The sequence below is a fragment of the Apiospora marii genome, assembly GCF_038362585.1.
Source record: "Apiospora marii strain CBS 49790 chromosome Unknown utg000011l_segment0_segment0, whole genome shotgun sequence".
Lineage (NCBI taxonomy): Eukaryota > Fungi > Ascomycota > Sordariomycetes > Amphisphaeriales > Apiosporaceae > Apiospora > Apiospora marii.
The window spans coordinates 4,941,948-4,956,694 of NW_027117382.1; the positions used below are offsets into that span (position 1 = coordinate 4,941,948).

At 44.0% G+C, this 14,747-nt stretch overlaps 5 protein-coding genes across 5 annotated transcripts; all 5 read left to right on the forward strand.

Moving 5' to 3' along the window:
• Positions 1-1,127: 1,127 nt before the first annotated feature.
• On the forward strand, positions 1,128-2,583 carry PG985_014719 (Alpha/Beta hydrolase protein; the record flags this gene model as incomplete). Its single annotated transcript, XM_066834485.1, has 4 exons — positions 1,128-1,443; positions 1,527-1,750; positions 1,834-2,301; positions 2,380-2,583. The coding sequence occupies 4 exons, from the start codon at positions 1,128-1,130 to the stop codon at positions 2,581-2,583; spliced, it is 1,212 nt and encodes a 403-aa protein (XP_066679225.1).
• A 329-nt stretch (positions 2,584-2,912) lies between these two features.
• PG985_014720 (uncharacterized protein) lies at positions 2,913-4,555 on the forward strand (the record flags this gene model as incomplete). The annotated part of the gene is made up of 2 exons (XM_066834486.1): positions 2,913-2,980; positions 3,046-4,555. 2 exons carry the CDS (start codon positions 2,913-2,915, stop codon positions 4,553-4,555), a joined length of 1,578 nt encoding a protein of 525 aa, XP_066679226.1.
• Positions 4,556-5,205: 650 nt separating this feature from the next.
• PG985_014721 (uncharacterized protein) lies at positions 5,206-6,690 on the forward strand (the record flags this gene model as incomplete). Its single annotated transcript, XM_066834487.1, has 2 exons — positions 5,206-5,736; positions 5,803-6,690. The coding sequence occupies 2 exons, from the start codon at positions 5,206-5,208 to the stop codon at positions 6,688-6,690; spliced, it is 1,419 nt and encodes a 472-aa protein (XP_066679227.1).
• Positions 6,691-7,621: 931 nt separating this feature from the next.
• Positions 7,622-8,080, forward strand: PG985_014722 (uncharacterized protein; the record flags this gene model as incomplete). The annotated part of the gene is made up of 1 exon (XM_066834488.1): positions 7,622-8,080. One exon carries the CDS (start codon positions 7,622-7,624, stop codon positions 8,078-8,080), a length of 459 nt encoding a protein of 152 aa, XP_066679228.1.
• Positions 8,081-8,467: 387 nt separating this feature from the next.
• On the forward strand, positions 8,468-10,174 carry PG985_014723 (uncharacterized protein; the record flags this gene model as incomplete). The annotated part of the gene is made up of 5 exons (XM_066834489.1): positions 8,468-8,511; positions 8,581-8,627; positions 9,011-9,689; positions 9,865-9,990; positions 10,039-10,174. 5 exons carry the CDS (start codon positions 8,468-8,470, stop codon positions 10,172-10,174), a joined length of 1,032 nt encoding a protein of 343 aa, XP_066679229.1.
• Positions 10,175-14,747: the final 4,573 nt, after the last annotated feature.

Below are 14,747 nucleotides of genomic sequence, written 5' to 3' on the forward strand. Positions count from 1 at the left end.
CACAGTCGAATGATTCAATCCACTACAACACGCTACGTTTGTTCAATTAACACGTCACCATTAATTAGATGATTCCCTTGATATTAATGAAATGCCTTGAAAGGTTCAAAGGTATTAATTGTAATATTTTCTTCTTCAATTTGGATTTCTTGAAGCTCTCTGCTACTTTGGAGTCTTTTGGTTCTACCGGGGAGTCTTGAAATCAATCGAAAAAAAGAAAAGAAAAGGAATTTTCTCGATAACAGTCAGTTCCAGCGGGACGGCCATGGAATCGGTCACGCTATCCAACGGTCAGGGTGTCCGAATGCCCTCCCGGAAACTTGTCGCGTATGGATTCTGGCTCCTTGTGTTTCTGGGACCGAGATCCACGCTTGAATGGCGTCCTACCAGGCCGGCAGCGCCTCCGATCGGCATCGATGTGTGATGATGCATCCCCGCCTAGAACCCAAACCATCCGGGCAGATCTGGTACAGTTTGTGAAGAGGGAGATTCATTCCTTGAGTAGAGAGATGATAGGACTTCAAGCTTTGGACGTAGGGGCCGAGCTTCGAATACAGCATTTCGGCAGCCCCTGGTTAGCAAATGCGATGAGGTTGCCGTGTTCCCATTATAGTCCAACTTATATTTTCCTATTTCCCTTCCTGGCTGTCTCGGATGCTGGTCTTAAATTTTTACTTCCGATATCAGCAGTGTTTCCGTTACGCCCCCGCTGTTGTGCCACAGAAGAATTTGGAGACAATCTTGTAGCATGTCAGGGGCCAGGGGGAAGCTTATGCGGGGTGTTGACCAACCAACTAAAAGTGGGATGGGGTGGTATATGCCAACCATTCGCCTGGCATCCAGCACTTGCAATTGATGCGACCACAATATAGTGGGGCTCATCCCATCACCGCCGTGCGGACATGATCAATAGACCCAATGGGTGACTGCTCTCCAATCCAAACAGTTGTGCAGGTCCCTTGCATATGCATGTTGGTTGGCTGAATTGGTTTCATGTTTCGTGCCTCGGCGCTCGAATCATGGGTTTAAAGTTCCCGTGATGCTGGCTCTGACAGGTTTAAACTCTCCAACCCCCTCAATCCTCGCCAGCTTTTGAAGTCTCTGCCTCTCCCGTCACCTTCCCAACCATGGACAATGCCAAGCCGTACAAGATTGCCGTGCCGCAATCCGAGATTGAGGCGCTCAACCAACGATTGCACACGTCAAAGATCCCGCCTCTCTTCGAAGACAAGTGGGAGCGGGGGCCTCCGACCGCAGATATCCAGACTATCACCAAGTATTGGAAGGACGAATTCAGCTGGTCTGCCTTCGAGAATCGTTTAAACCAATTGCCGCAGTACGAGACGACCATAACTCTAGATGGATTCGAACCCTTCCAGGTCCACTTCATCCACCAGCGGAGCGAATCCAGAGACGCCATTCCGTTGGTGTTTGTCCATGGCTGTGCGTAACCCACCACGAAGTCGCTCTGAAGTCGGAGCTCAGATGAAGGATATGTGCTAACGCGATGGATGCATCGGCGGTAGGGCCTGGCGGCTTTTGGGAGGTAACCAAGCTCCTGCCGATCCTGGCGCAGAGCGAAAAGGACGGCGGCCCCGCTTTCCACGTCGTCGCGCCGTCGCTGCCCAACTTCGGGTTCTCGAGCCGGATCGAAAGCCCGGGCTTTGGGCTTCGGCAATATGCCGAGACCTGCCACCAGCTGATGCAGCGCCTCGGGTACGAACAATACGCTTCGCAAGGCGGCGACTGGGTACGATGCATCTAACAAAATCTCTCCCACTTGATAGAGGTCGTGATACGAACCATGCAGCTGACCGTCATATGGCAACGTAGGGAAGCATGATCACCCTCACCATGGGCTCCTTCCACCCCGAAGCCCTGCGCGCGATCCACCTCAACATGATCTTCGGCGCTCCCCCGCCCCCGACGTCCCCGTGGGCCTTTCTGCGCTTCCTCGGCACCCACTTCCTCGGGCTCTACAGCGAGCGGGAGAAGGCGGGGCTGAAGGCCGGGGCCGAGTACATGGAGCGCGGCAACGGCTACTACCAGATCCAGAAGGGCCGGCCCAACACCATCGGCGTCGCGCTGGCGGACAGTCCCGTGGGGCTGCTGGCCTGGATCTATGACTGCCTGGTCACCTGGACGGATGACTACGAGTGGACGCCCCAAGAGGTGTGCGAATGGGTGAGCCTGTACTGGTTCAGCCGCGCTGGGCCGGCGGCTAGCGTGGTCATTTACCACGAAGCGACCAAGGGCGACTGGCAAGCTAGAGGTGGCATTTCGGCACCCGGTACCAAAATGGTGAGTAGTTTTCTAATGTTGACCATCCTTGTGCATAGAAAGTAGCTCTTTGCTGACGATGTTCCCCTTGATAAACAGGGGTTCTCGTACTTCCCCAAAGAGGTCTTCGGCCTCCCCCGCTTCTGGAACCGGCGGCTCGGGGATGTGGTTTTTGAGCGGGAGCACGACCGCGGCGGCCACTTCCCGGCCTGGGAGCAGCCCGAGCTGCTCGCTGGCGATCTTCGGGTCATGTTCGGGAAGGGAGGCGGCGCGTACGGCGCAGTCAAGACGCCAAGCACGTAGCTTACGCTCACGTCAGCCTCCGGCTAAAAGAGGATTCGGGATTGTGGGGCAGCGAAGAGAGAAAAAGGGGTGGCTGGCGCTAGTTGCTTATTAGCGCGTGAAATAGCGACCATAGTCTCCCCGCGGTCTAATTCTGGCCTTTCGTGTTTGCTCCGATCTGACTAGGCCAGCATGGTCGTCTTACGTTCCTAACATCACGCTCGTTTTTCGATTTTACACGCGAGGACCGACCCAGCTGCTGCTGCAATCATCGATCGTACGAATAGATCAAACCTCCTTCCCTTCCCATCCTTCTCCTATCGGTCCTCTAGTATATGCCAATAGTGGCCATGACAGCAAAGAAAAAGAATCCGGACCATGGCACAGAGGCAATGGTGCTACGCAGATTTGGAATCAAGTAAGCCTCCATGTCTCATACCAGCACCGCCTCTCGGTGCATCTTATTAACGACCATGTGGATAGTGAGTCGTACCAGTTGGCCATGTATCTGATGGACCAGTACCGCGGCACGGCTCTCTCCTGCCGTTATGTAGTCCCGCCACGCCTTGCCTCGGTTGAATCGCAGACCGCGTTGGAGGCGGCAGTGAAGGCCGCCGTGGTGGATGTCATCATGCGACATCCGATACTGCAAGTCGGCATGACGGATGTCACTACCAAGACACCCTCGTGGCTCCAGCTGCAGAGCCTCGATCTGACGCAGCATATGAAATGGGTCCATATCGGAGGGGATGTTGACTTTGATGAGATGCTTCAAGAACGGTTCCGGGTGGAGCTCGATGCTCGTTTTCCAGACCTTTCGATCCCGCAGCCGGGCTGGACGCTGACCCTGTTACGGCAAGGGCATGCGCCTGTCATGGAGGCCATGCTGGTGTGGAATCACCCCCAATTCGACGGTGCCGGTGCCAAGGTATTCCACGAAGACTTTCTCGAGTTCCTCAACGCCGGCAACGGAGCAACAACATACGAGCGGACGGGCCTGGAGGGCGATACCCTAAAGCTACCCCAGGCCGCCCCCATGCTTCCCATCCCCATCGAGCGCTGGCAAAAGCTTCCAGTCGCCCCGACGTTCCTCGCGAAAGCAGCTTGGGAGGACATCCGGCCCGGATTCCTCACGCGGGACAAATCACTGGCGACTTGGTGCCCCATACGCGCGACTCCCTACAAAACCCAATTCCGGACCTTCGGCCTCGATAACGCAGGACTGAAGGCGGTCCTGGCCCGCTGCCGCGTGCACAAGACGACCATCACGGCCCTGCTCAACGGCCTGGCCCTGATCGCCTTCGCGTCGCACCTCGACCGCGCCGCCGCCCCGGCGTTCCAGTGCTCCACCTGCATGGACCACCGACGGAACCTGCCGCCGTCCCCGCCCGACGCCCCGTGGGGCCCCGGGTCCGACCGCGCGATCTGCAACTACGTGACGCAGCTGCCCCACCGGTTCGGCACCGCGCTGGTGGCGCGGATTCGGTCCCGGCTGGCGGCGGCGGGTATGCTCGGTGGTGGCGGCGGCAACAAGGGGGGCGGCACCAAGGATCTGCCCGCCGAGATCCTGGATGAGCTATGGACAGAGTCAGCGCGCAACCGGCGGGAGACCCAGGCCAGGATCGAGGCCGGGCTGCGGAATGATATAGTGGGCGTCTTCAAGTACGTCACGGACTGGCAAAAGACGATGGTAGACCTGGCCAGGAAGCCGCGGCAGTTCTCGTGGCTGGTGACCAACATCGGCGTCATCAAGGGCGGCAGACCCGAAAGCGACGACGACGACGGCGGCCAGAGGTGGTCGATCGAGCACGCGCAGTTTGGCCTCAGCGCCGAGATCCCCGCGGCCGCCATCGAGTTCTCGCCCGTCAGCGTGGCGGGGCGGGGGATGTGCGTCGGCGTCAACTGGGCGGACTGCGCGCTAGATTGCACGCTGGCGGAGCGCATTGTGGCGGATATGGGGAGGTGGCTTGTTCAGCTGGGGACGCCATCTTGATACTTCGTTACTCAGCCCCCAGCCTTACCTTAGGATCGTAAGATCTGTTGGGCCGATGTTACGTAGCGTACTTCGTGCGTGGGGGGCGGAAATACTGGTCTCTTCCTAATTATGGCGGATCTATGTATATAGCCTGCTCTTCATCCCGCAAAAGCCACAGGAGGGCTGTTGCTGAAGTCTTCTATGCCTCTCCAATATAAGTCAACCCCGATTATGAGAATAGTTACTCAGCGCGTTTGGGGTAGTCCAATCAGGAGATTAGCCACCAAATCCTTCGGCTTATATTAGGGTGTCTATCGACTTAGAATAGCTCAAGGGCACAGGTGGCGTGATAACCAGGACTGTCATCATTTGGCATAAGGCTGCATGTTCTTGAATCTGAAACCGATCCTTGCCAACTTGCTCAAGTGCGAAAATTGCATGCGCCTTACCAGCAGTTGATTGGGCCGTCATCAACCAGGTCTTCTATATTTACATGCGTAATGGGCCACTCAAATTCTCAGGCGTGGAATTCATATCTCACTAGGCATGAACGCATATTTAAAATACCAAGAACCCTTTGGGGTGGTATCTAATGAGGGAAATCTCTCATATTCAAGATTCACGCATTGCAATAGTTTTATCAGCGGACTTGATTCCAGGATCACACCATGGGAGGTAGTCTCCGCAGAGGCCCAACGCTTTTCGCTTTCCTTCTCTTTTCCCCAATATTATGTTCCAGCCGAAACCCCAAGACCGATGCCCCTGCCTGCCGGGCCAGGACCGACTTCGTCAAACGTCTCACGCCACCCCACTTCGACCCCAAGCAGAACTGCGCCGACCTCAACTACATCCTCCAGGCCGTCAATAAAGACAACAAGTACGACTTCTGCTCGGCCGACCGAGAGCATGTGCTCGGGTACATCCGCGAGGCCTTCCGCCCGGCCCTCGGCGGCACCAAGAAGATGCCTCACGACTGCGAGATCGAACAGTGGTGGTTCGAGGGGCACTACCCCCGGAGCCCCGTGGCCTTCTGCAAGAACGCGACGGCCATAGCCGCTACGCGGGATAAGCAGATCCGGTTCAACTTGACGCGCGCCCAGCCCTTCTTCAACGTCGTTCACGCCCCGCGGTCGTTGTGCCACAATTTGCTCCGGCAAGATTTGGAGACGATCGGTAATCCGGATGTCGCAGGACCAGGTGTAAGCACAATCTCTTGCCCTCCTCTGTGTCCCAGAGGATTTCCCTCACTTAACCACGTTGGACAGGTAATGGCGTCTTACTTGACTCAGTTGCTCCTGTGCGCCTTCTTTTCCGTCTTCCACCGCCACCACCGCCACCGCGGTCTGGGTCTTCGGCGGCGCGCCGAGAGGTCGTTCGCCGCTTTCTACACCACCACCATGATCATGGCCCTCTCCATCGCCGTCGCCTCGGCCGTCGTCTTTGCCGAGAAGCGCGCCGCGCCCAGCTCCATCCGCAGCGACCTTCGGTTTCCCAATATCTACGAGTACCGCCTGCTGACCCTGGCACCCGCCTTCGCCGTTCTGCCGGTACTGGTGGCCCATACTCTCTACTGCGAACGGCGGCTGCGGCAGCCAGAGCGGGAGCCGCAGTCGCTGAGAAAACGAAGCTGGCCTGTGCCGTTAGGTCGTCTACATCACCACAGCCGCCGCCGGCGAATAAAGGTTCCGGTGTTGACTCGAGTGCTGACGTCGCTCGTGTGTTTTCTATGCATCGTGGTGGTGTGGGTCATCTGGGTGGTCGGCGAGCAGGGCCGCAAGTCGCCCGTCCGCTTTGATTTCGGGCACGGTATGAACATCCGCGTGAGCGGCTTCTTGTACACCCAAGCGGGCGACTACACGTTGGCAGTAGCGTGCTTGACCACGATATTCCCCCTATTGGGGATGTTCTCGCTTCGCATCCCAGGCCGGGCACGGGTCGGGCTCTGGTTCCGCGTGGCGTGCCTCTTGCTGGCGTTGGTGGAGTGGATCATGTTGATGTTCATTAGGACCAAGGCCGTCGAGGACGGGCAGGGGCACACTTCGGAGACGGAGATTGGGTTTGGTCAGATCTTGGCGCTTTTTACTTGGGTTCCGGTGTCGTTCATTCTGACGTTTGGGGTGGAATTCCCGGGTGTCGATGATGTAAAAATATAGGTGAGATTATGTAGATGTTGGTTTCCATGATGGGCGAAAAGGGGCGGCTGATTTTGCCTGATGAATCTTACAGTGACTGTGCAATTGTACTTTGCATTAAACTGCTACATCTGAATATTGGCTTGGGCTCAAAAGAACCTAAGGTTCATACGAACAAGTAGCGTAGGCTTACCAGATGGTGTGGGGAGTTGAAAGAAGAGAAGACGACGTTGTTACCGGCAAATTAACTTAAGCAGGTAGGCAGGCGCGCCAACAAAAAATAGCCGCGTGGCTGTCAGCAGCAGGTAATGCCGCCTCCGCTTGTGCCATGCAGGCTGTGACCCCGCTGATTTCCCATTCCAATCATGTTCCTTTCCCACCGAAGATGACCTAACCACGAAGATGAGTTCCGGCTTCAATAGTAGAACAGAAGGGTTCAAAAACCTTTGCAGTGGCTCCAGGGCAATATTAGCATATTCCCGTGGAGTGAGTGCTGTTGAGGGTCTTGCAATGAGTGTACTACGTAAGGTTCGAAGTTTAACAATCATCCTCCACGACACCGAGGTATCTATGTCTGTCAAGGATACTGTCACTGCCCCCCTGAACCGTAATAAGGCAGATGACGTGGCGTTCGTAGTGTAACTACATAACACCGGCGGAAGACGTACGTTGCTCCAGCTTTCCAACCTAATTGGCTGGCCTCAACCCCCTTGTCTTTCTCTTGACGTGAAGAAGGAAAATAATTAAAAGGGAGGGGGGAGGGGGATCATTAGGCACCTAAGAGGTCTCCGAGCTCTGTGCCAGCACCATCGTTTAGTTCTGAGAACTTGCCTCATGGCAGTGCATACTTAATATATTTACACTTGTCTTCAACATACACATCAGTCAGTCCCCCACGACGTGCTTTCAGGAGTTGGATCCGTTTGTCCTGACACAAAATGTTGCAGAAAGCATGAAACGCAAGGTCTATACCGTATACGAGCCGCCCAATGGCCAAAGCCGAGTCCCCATGCCAATTCAGACTGCTGCCGGCTTCTCGCATGCGAAGCTGGTGGTGCTGACACGGGGTGACATTGACAGTGGCCAAGGCAAAGTATACCACATCTGGAAAGACGAAGACGGAGGGAAATCAATAGGATACTTGAACGACAAGCAAGAAGGCGATAAATGGCCCGGGCTTGCGCCTGGTGAGCATCCAGAGCTTGTCTGCACAACGACTTTCACCAACGATCAGATCATAGCTGAAGGTATGCCCGCTTTTGTTGTAAGAGGTACTACACAGGACGCTGACTGGCAGAAAAGCGAACCAAGTCATCCAGAGAATGGGCAATTACAATCTACTCTTGTCAAACTGCGAGGTCTTCGTGTCGCAGTTGTCAAGGGAGATATCAGACGGCAGCATGCCCCCTAGGGTCACAATTGACGTGATGACTGCATTGTTGGGGGCAGCGGGAGCGGGAACGATCGTTACAGAGGAGCCTAGGAGGAAGAAAGAGGAGCCTAGGAAGAAGAAAGAGGACTAATAGTACAAGCCTTGCAGAAGAAATACTGAGGAAGACAAGTAATGTAGTTCGACGACCAGGCTGGTACCCAGCTTTCGTTAAGGCTTGTGGTGGAAATAGTTGGTTTTCATATGAGGTGCAAAGAGTATGTCGCGTTGAAAAACTGCTGTACAAGATTTATGCAGCGCATGGATTTTCATACGAGTCGACTCAAGACTTGCAATTTTTATTCTATGTTGAAGTGTATACATGTTCTTAAAAGTAAAGCCTATGTGACGGGCGGAGAGTGTACCGCCATGCAGCGCAGGCTACGCTCTCTAGCGCCGAGACTACCTACTCAGTAAGCGAGGGATGCTAGTGAGGTGCTGTGGGCCATAGAATTTTCGCACCTTGCTTCTATTCGAGCCAGCTCGCCAGCCACACGAGCCACCGGGACGAATCGCGAGGGAGCCACAGGTACCACTGCGATGATCTAGACGATCGAGCTACACGATCGAGTTACCGAGTAGGTATGCCGTATCGTGTTGCGATTGACCGATACGACTGACGGGTACACGTCGTTTTGGCTCGTGGTGGTGGCTCGTATTGCTCGTTGTGGGAAGCTTTACAGCGCTAACATTGGGGCTGTCCGGTTTTCTTTGGCACCCGAGCTCGCGCGAGTCATGCAGGTGGGGCCGACTCCATTTTCCCGTCTCGAGTTGCCCAGCGTCCAATCTTGCAGCTGCATCCCAAACAAACAAATCCAGCCTTAGGGCAAGTCAACAAATGAAGGAACATCAACGTGATAACTATTATGCGCTTATTAATTAAAAGGATGGTCAAATGTTATTAGCCATTAGCCAAGGGGCCGCGATTCGGATCCAAGGTAGCGGGCGACACCTGCGATCGATCCAGCGAAGCTCGTCTGGAATCCGTCAGTGCCGACACCATAGAATGGCGCGGAAATGCGTCCGCATGCCGCGCAAGCAGCTCGGCCGGCATCTCGGCCGGCAACTCGACAGGAGCCGACGAGGCCGCCGGCATCTCGTATAACCGCTTCTCTGCCGCCGCGCCCCCTTCCATCTCGGCCCGCGCCTGCTGGTCGCCCTGTAGTTCCGTCCTCGTCGCCATTCCTGGAGCGCCGCCCTCCCCGAGCTCCGCCGTGGAATCGTGGGCCGTCGGCGGCGCTTCGTCCGTCGTGTCTTTGGTGGGCAAGGCGGCGCCCCGGGCTTTGGCGCGTTTCTTCTGCCGGGCGCGCCACCACAGCAGGCCGCCGACTAGGAGTAACACCACGAAGATCGTCCCGCATACGGTGCCCGCGATGATGCCGGCCAGACGTGACCTTTCTGCGGATTCATCTGTCGGCTCGGGACTGCCGGTAGCTGTGCTCGTCGGGGACGGGGCCGAGGTCGAGGTCGGGTCGAATGGACCGCCGCCAGAAGTGAAAGGAGGCGCTACTGTGGCCACGACATTGGCGGCCCCGTTTTCCAGCGACACCGAGGTGGTCACGATCGGGCCGGGCGGTAGCTGGGGCTCTGGGTTAGTATATTTCGGGCGCATCGCGCGGTCGGGGGTCATATTCGCGGTCGTCCAGACGCGTTAGGATGGGACTTACTGATTCGGGGGGCTCGTCGGAGGGCCGGGCCTTGAAGTTGAAGGAAGGGGAATTGCATACGGTGCCGCGGGCCAGATCCCACAGCTGCACAGCATACAGTCTAATGGGATGGTCATCCCGGATGTGGTCGGGCGGTTGCCATACTACCGAGCTCTCGGTGATGTTACCTGTAGAGGCAGTCGAGGCACGTGTTAGCGATGGTGGTCTGGACTGTGGGGGTACGAGGTGAGGAGGTTCGGGTCAGCATACGAGCAATGGGGCCGACGATGAAAGCCTGGCTCCTGACGTCCCCCATGAGGAAGACATCCCAAAAGCCGCCCCCCGTCAAATTATCCCACGCCAAGGTGACGGGCCGGCCCTGGACCAGGTCTTTCCAGTCGATTTCGAGGAAGCAGTCGGCGGCGGCTAATAACGGCGTCGCCAGAGCGAGAAGCAGCCAGCGCGTCAATCCATTGCAAGCCATCACGACGGGCAGCCTCGCGAGTCGTCGATGGGGATATGCATGGAAATGGTAAAGAAGGAAACCCAGAAACGTGGGGGAGACAGGAGCAACGGCACATGGAAAGATCTTCTGCAATTCCGCGAGTACACGTACGGATGGGTCCCGCCAGGCGTCGCATCAGGAGTGGGCTGTCGGGCCTCGGACCTATCGCTAGGCACGGCTAGGCCTTTTATTTACGGAGCCTCATACGTTGCTAGTGTAATTTTCTCAGAACTATAGAACCATTCGTTATAAGAGTTTGGAATTTGGCTGTAAGTAGACCACGAGTACTTGCCTTGCGTCAACTCGGGAGTTGAAGACATTGAGGTTACCTACGAGCTTAGGTAAGGCTAACGTCAACGACCCCTGTACGCCTCCAGTAGCGCACTTTGAACCTTTCCCAGGTGCCAGGCTCGCCTTGAGCCCAGTAAAACGCATTGAAAAGCCGGGAATTACGCTCCGCCTTCAGGGCTCGACCTTTTTATGTACGCTATGGCATCCCATTTTCAAGAGAATAGCGTTGAAGCGCCCCAACGCGGTCTCTCAATCAATTGCGTAATTGAAACCATTCAAACCTAGATTGAAGGTATCTGGCCATTAATCAGTTCCAGTAATATATACATTTCATCTCTGGACATCACATCTTGTAAGAGAAATGTTGTTTTCGGACTTGGTTGTGTGACAGCCGTGGTGGAGTCGGTCGCAGCGGCGGAGATACCGCAGTTAATACAGCTGAATCCGGGTAAGAATAAGAACTAACTCGAGCTCCTATACCCCTTGCATTAATATAGCGGACAATGTTATTTATCACGGCCCCACTTACGGTAATTTATACTTATAACCTATATACCCGTATTAATATATAAATATTATTTATAAACGCTTAAAAAATAACTTTCCTTTTTTAATATAATAATATATTTAAATATATACCTTTATAATTTATTATATTAATTTTTAATATATAAATACGTTATAATTTAAGATTTAATTTATATTTAACTTTTATTCAATATTAATTTTATTATAATTCGATATATTTTATTATTAATACTTTTTTAATATTCTTTTATTAATTAATAACGTAAAATTATTTCTTTTTTTTTTTAATATAATTAATAATATAAAGCTACTTTAATAAATAATTTTTATTTTTATTTAATTTAATTATAAAATAATTAACTTTATTACTTTATTTTTTTTTCATTTCTTTATTATAAAGCGATTTATTTTTATTTTATTTATTAATTTATATTTATATTATAAAAATATTTAAATTAATACCTAATATTTTAATAAACCCCCCGATAAAACCCCCGGTTAATTTTATCGAAACTTTAATTAAATTAAATAATAATTATTTTAATTATATAAACGTTTTATACCTTAAAACTTTTATAATATTTATTAAAATATAGATTAATATAAATATTTAATAATATTAATACTTTTAAAATAACTTTTTCTTTTATTTCGAAATCGGAATCGATATTTAAATATATAAAGTTACCGATACCTTAACCTAAATCGATATTTTAAAGAAATAAAATATTAATTTATAAATTAATAATAAAAAAGGAATTTAATAATTAATTAACCTTTAAATTAAATATAATAAAATTTAAAATAATTTAAACGATATTAACTATAAAGTATTTAATAATATATTTAATTCTTTTTAAAAATTTAAAAAAAAATTTAAACGTTTTAATAATATAAATAATATTACCGTAAAACGATATAACTTTAAAAATTAACGTTAAAATATTTAATATAAATTTAATTTAAAATCGAACCGATATAATATAAAAAAGAAACGATTAAAATATATTATTTCCCGTTTTAAAAATATAACCTTAAATATTATTAATTCTATTATTTATTATATTAAGAAAAAAACCTCGTTTAAATTATAATATTATTAATTATTTAATTTATTTATAAAAAATTTAATAATTATATATAATATTATTAATATTAAAAAAACCGCCGAAATTAACCTATAAAAATTATAAATAAATAAAATATAATAATTTAAATTTTTTATACTTTTTATTAAATATTATATTAAATTTAATTATAATAATTCTATTAAAGTTTTTTAATTATTTATTAAAATTAACCTTAAACTTTATTATATTATTACTATTTAAATTATTACTTTTTTTAATTATAATTATATTATTTAATATAATTTATATAATAAATTAAATAATAACCTCCATTATATTAATAATATTAATAAAGGTTATTTTAAAAGAAATAATAATAATAATTAAAATAATTAATAACTTTAAAATACTAATAACCTTATAAATATCGATAAAATTAATATTATAATTAAATAAATAAAATATTAAACCTTTTTTAAAAATTAATATAATTATTATAAAATTAATAAATTTTATTTTAATTATAATAAATTAAATTATTAATTCTCTACTTATCCCTTTATTAATAAAAATAATTAAAACGACTAAAAATAATCTAATAATTAAAATTAAAAAAAATTATAATAATAATAAAAGTAATTATTAATAAAATTCCTATAATAATTAAAGCGCTTAAAATTAAAACCTTTTATATTAAAATTTATAAAATTAAAATAATAATTAATTTAATAATTAATTCTAACCTAATAATTAATTTAATTACAATAATAATTAACTTAATTATAAATATAACGATAATTAAAGAAATTATTAAATTAATATTATTATAAATATTTCTATCCTGATTTAAAATAATAATTAAATTAAGAATTATAAATTTAACCCCGGCTTTACTTATATAAATTAATAACTTAATTTTATTAAGGAACCGTTTATTAATAATAAATTATTAAAAAATAATTAACTCTTTTATATAATTATATAAAGGAATTAAAAAAAAAAGTTATAATTTTAATAAAAAATTTAAAAATCTTTTATTAATAATAATTAATTTTTAATATTTAATATTATTAAAATTAATTATAAATAAATAAAAATAATATATAATTAATATAATAATTAATTTAAAATATTTTAAATTTATTTTTATAAATATTTCTTTTATATATAATAATAAATTACCCTTTTAATTTTTAATTATATTTAAAAAACTTTTAATAATTAATAATATAATTAATAAAATAAAGTATATTATATATTATATTAAAATATAATTTTAAATAAAGAATTATTATAAATATTTCCGATTTTTTATTATAAAATTAAATATTAATATTATATTTAACTTATTTTAATTTAAATATTATAATTTAATTATTAATGAAATTATAAATATAATTATATTTATTAATAAAAATTATATATAATATTATTTTTATAATTTTTAATTATATTTTATTTAAAATAAAGCGATATTAATAATAACGGCGATTAATGTTTTAAAAAATTTAAAATATTAAATTATAATTAAAGATTATAATAAAGATAATAACGATATAATTATTAATAATATAAATAATAAAATTAAAATAATAATAACTTCGATTTAATTAAAATTAAAAAAGGGATTTTAATAAAAATTAAATTTAAAATTTAAATCGATAATCGACGATATAATAACTTTAAGATTTCGAATTTTAATCGATAAAAAAATCCGATAATAAATAAAGAAATAAAAAACTTTAAAGAAATTAAAAAAATAATAAACTTATTTAATATTATCTTTTTATAAATAAAACCTTAATATAATAAAATATTAATAGAAACGTTATAAAATTGTAATAAAAATTATTATTAAAAGCGAATTATTATAAATTATAATTTTAAATTTATTTATTATAATAATATTTTATTATTAAAAAGATATTAAAATAAAATAATTTAATTTTAAAAACCTTTTATAAAATAATAATTTAATAAAAATATTTAAATATATATTTAATAAAATAATATATAATAATATTAAAGAATTTATATATATAATAAATAAAATTATATAAAACAATATCGAAAAACTTTTAACGAAATAAATAATTTCTCCCCCGATTTAAAAATAATTTAAAATTAAATTATCGGTTAAATATTAATATTTAATAAATATATTTTTTAAATAATTAATTAATAAATTACCCCCGTATCGATTAATAGATATATAAATTTATTTAAAAAAAAGAATATCGTCTTTATATTTAAAATTTAAATTATTTAATATAAACGAATTAAAAATTATTAAAAAATAATTTAATAATTAATTTAATAAAAGTTTTATTTATACATTAACGTCGTTAATTATTATATTCCTTTTTATTATTTAAAAGTTAAAAAGTAACGTTTAAATTTATTATAATTATAAAAATTTAAATATAATAATAATTAAAAATAAATTCCTTTTTCTATTTATTTATAATATATTAATAAAGATAAATAAAATTAAATAATTTTCGAAATTAAATATTATTATATTTTTAATTAAATAAAAATTATTAAAGGATATAAATAAAAAATAATTTTTATTATTAAATATAACTTATTTAAATAATTAATAATGT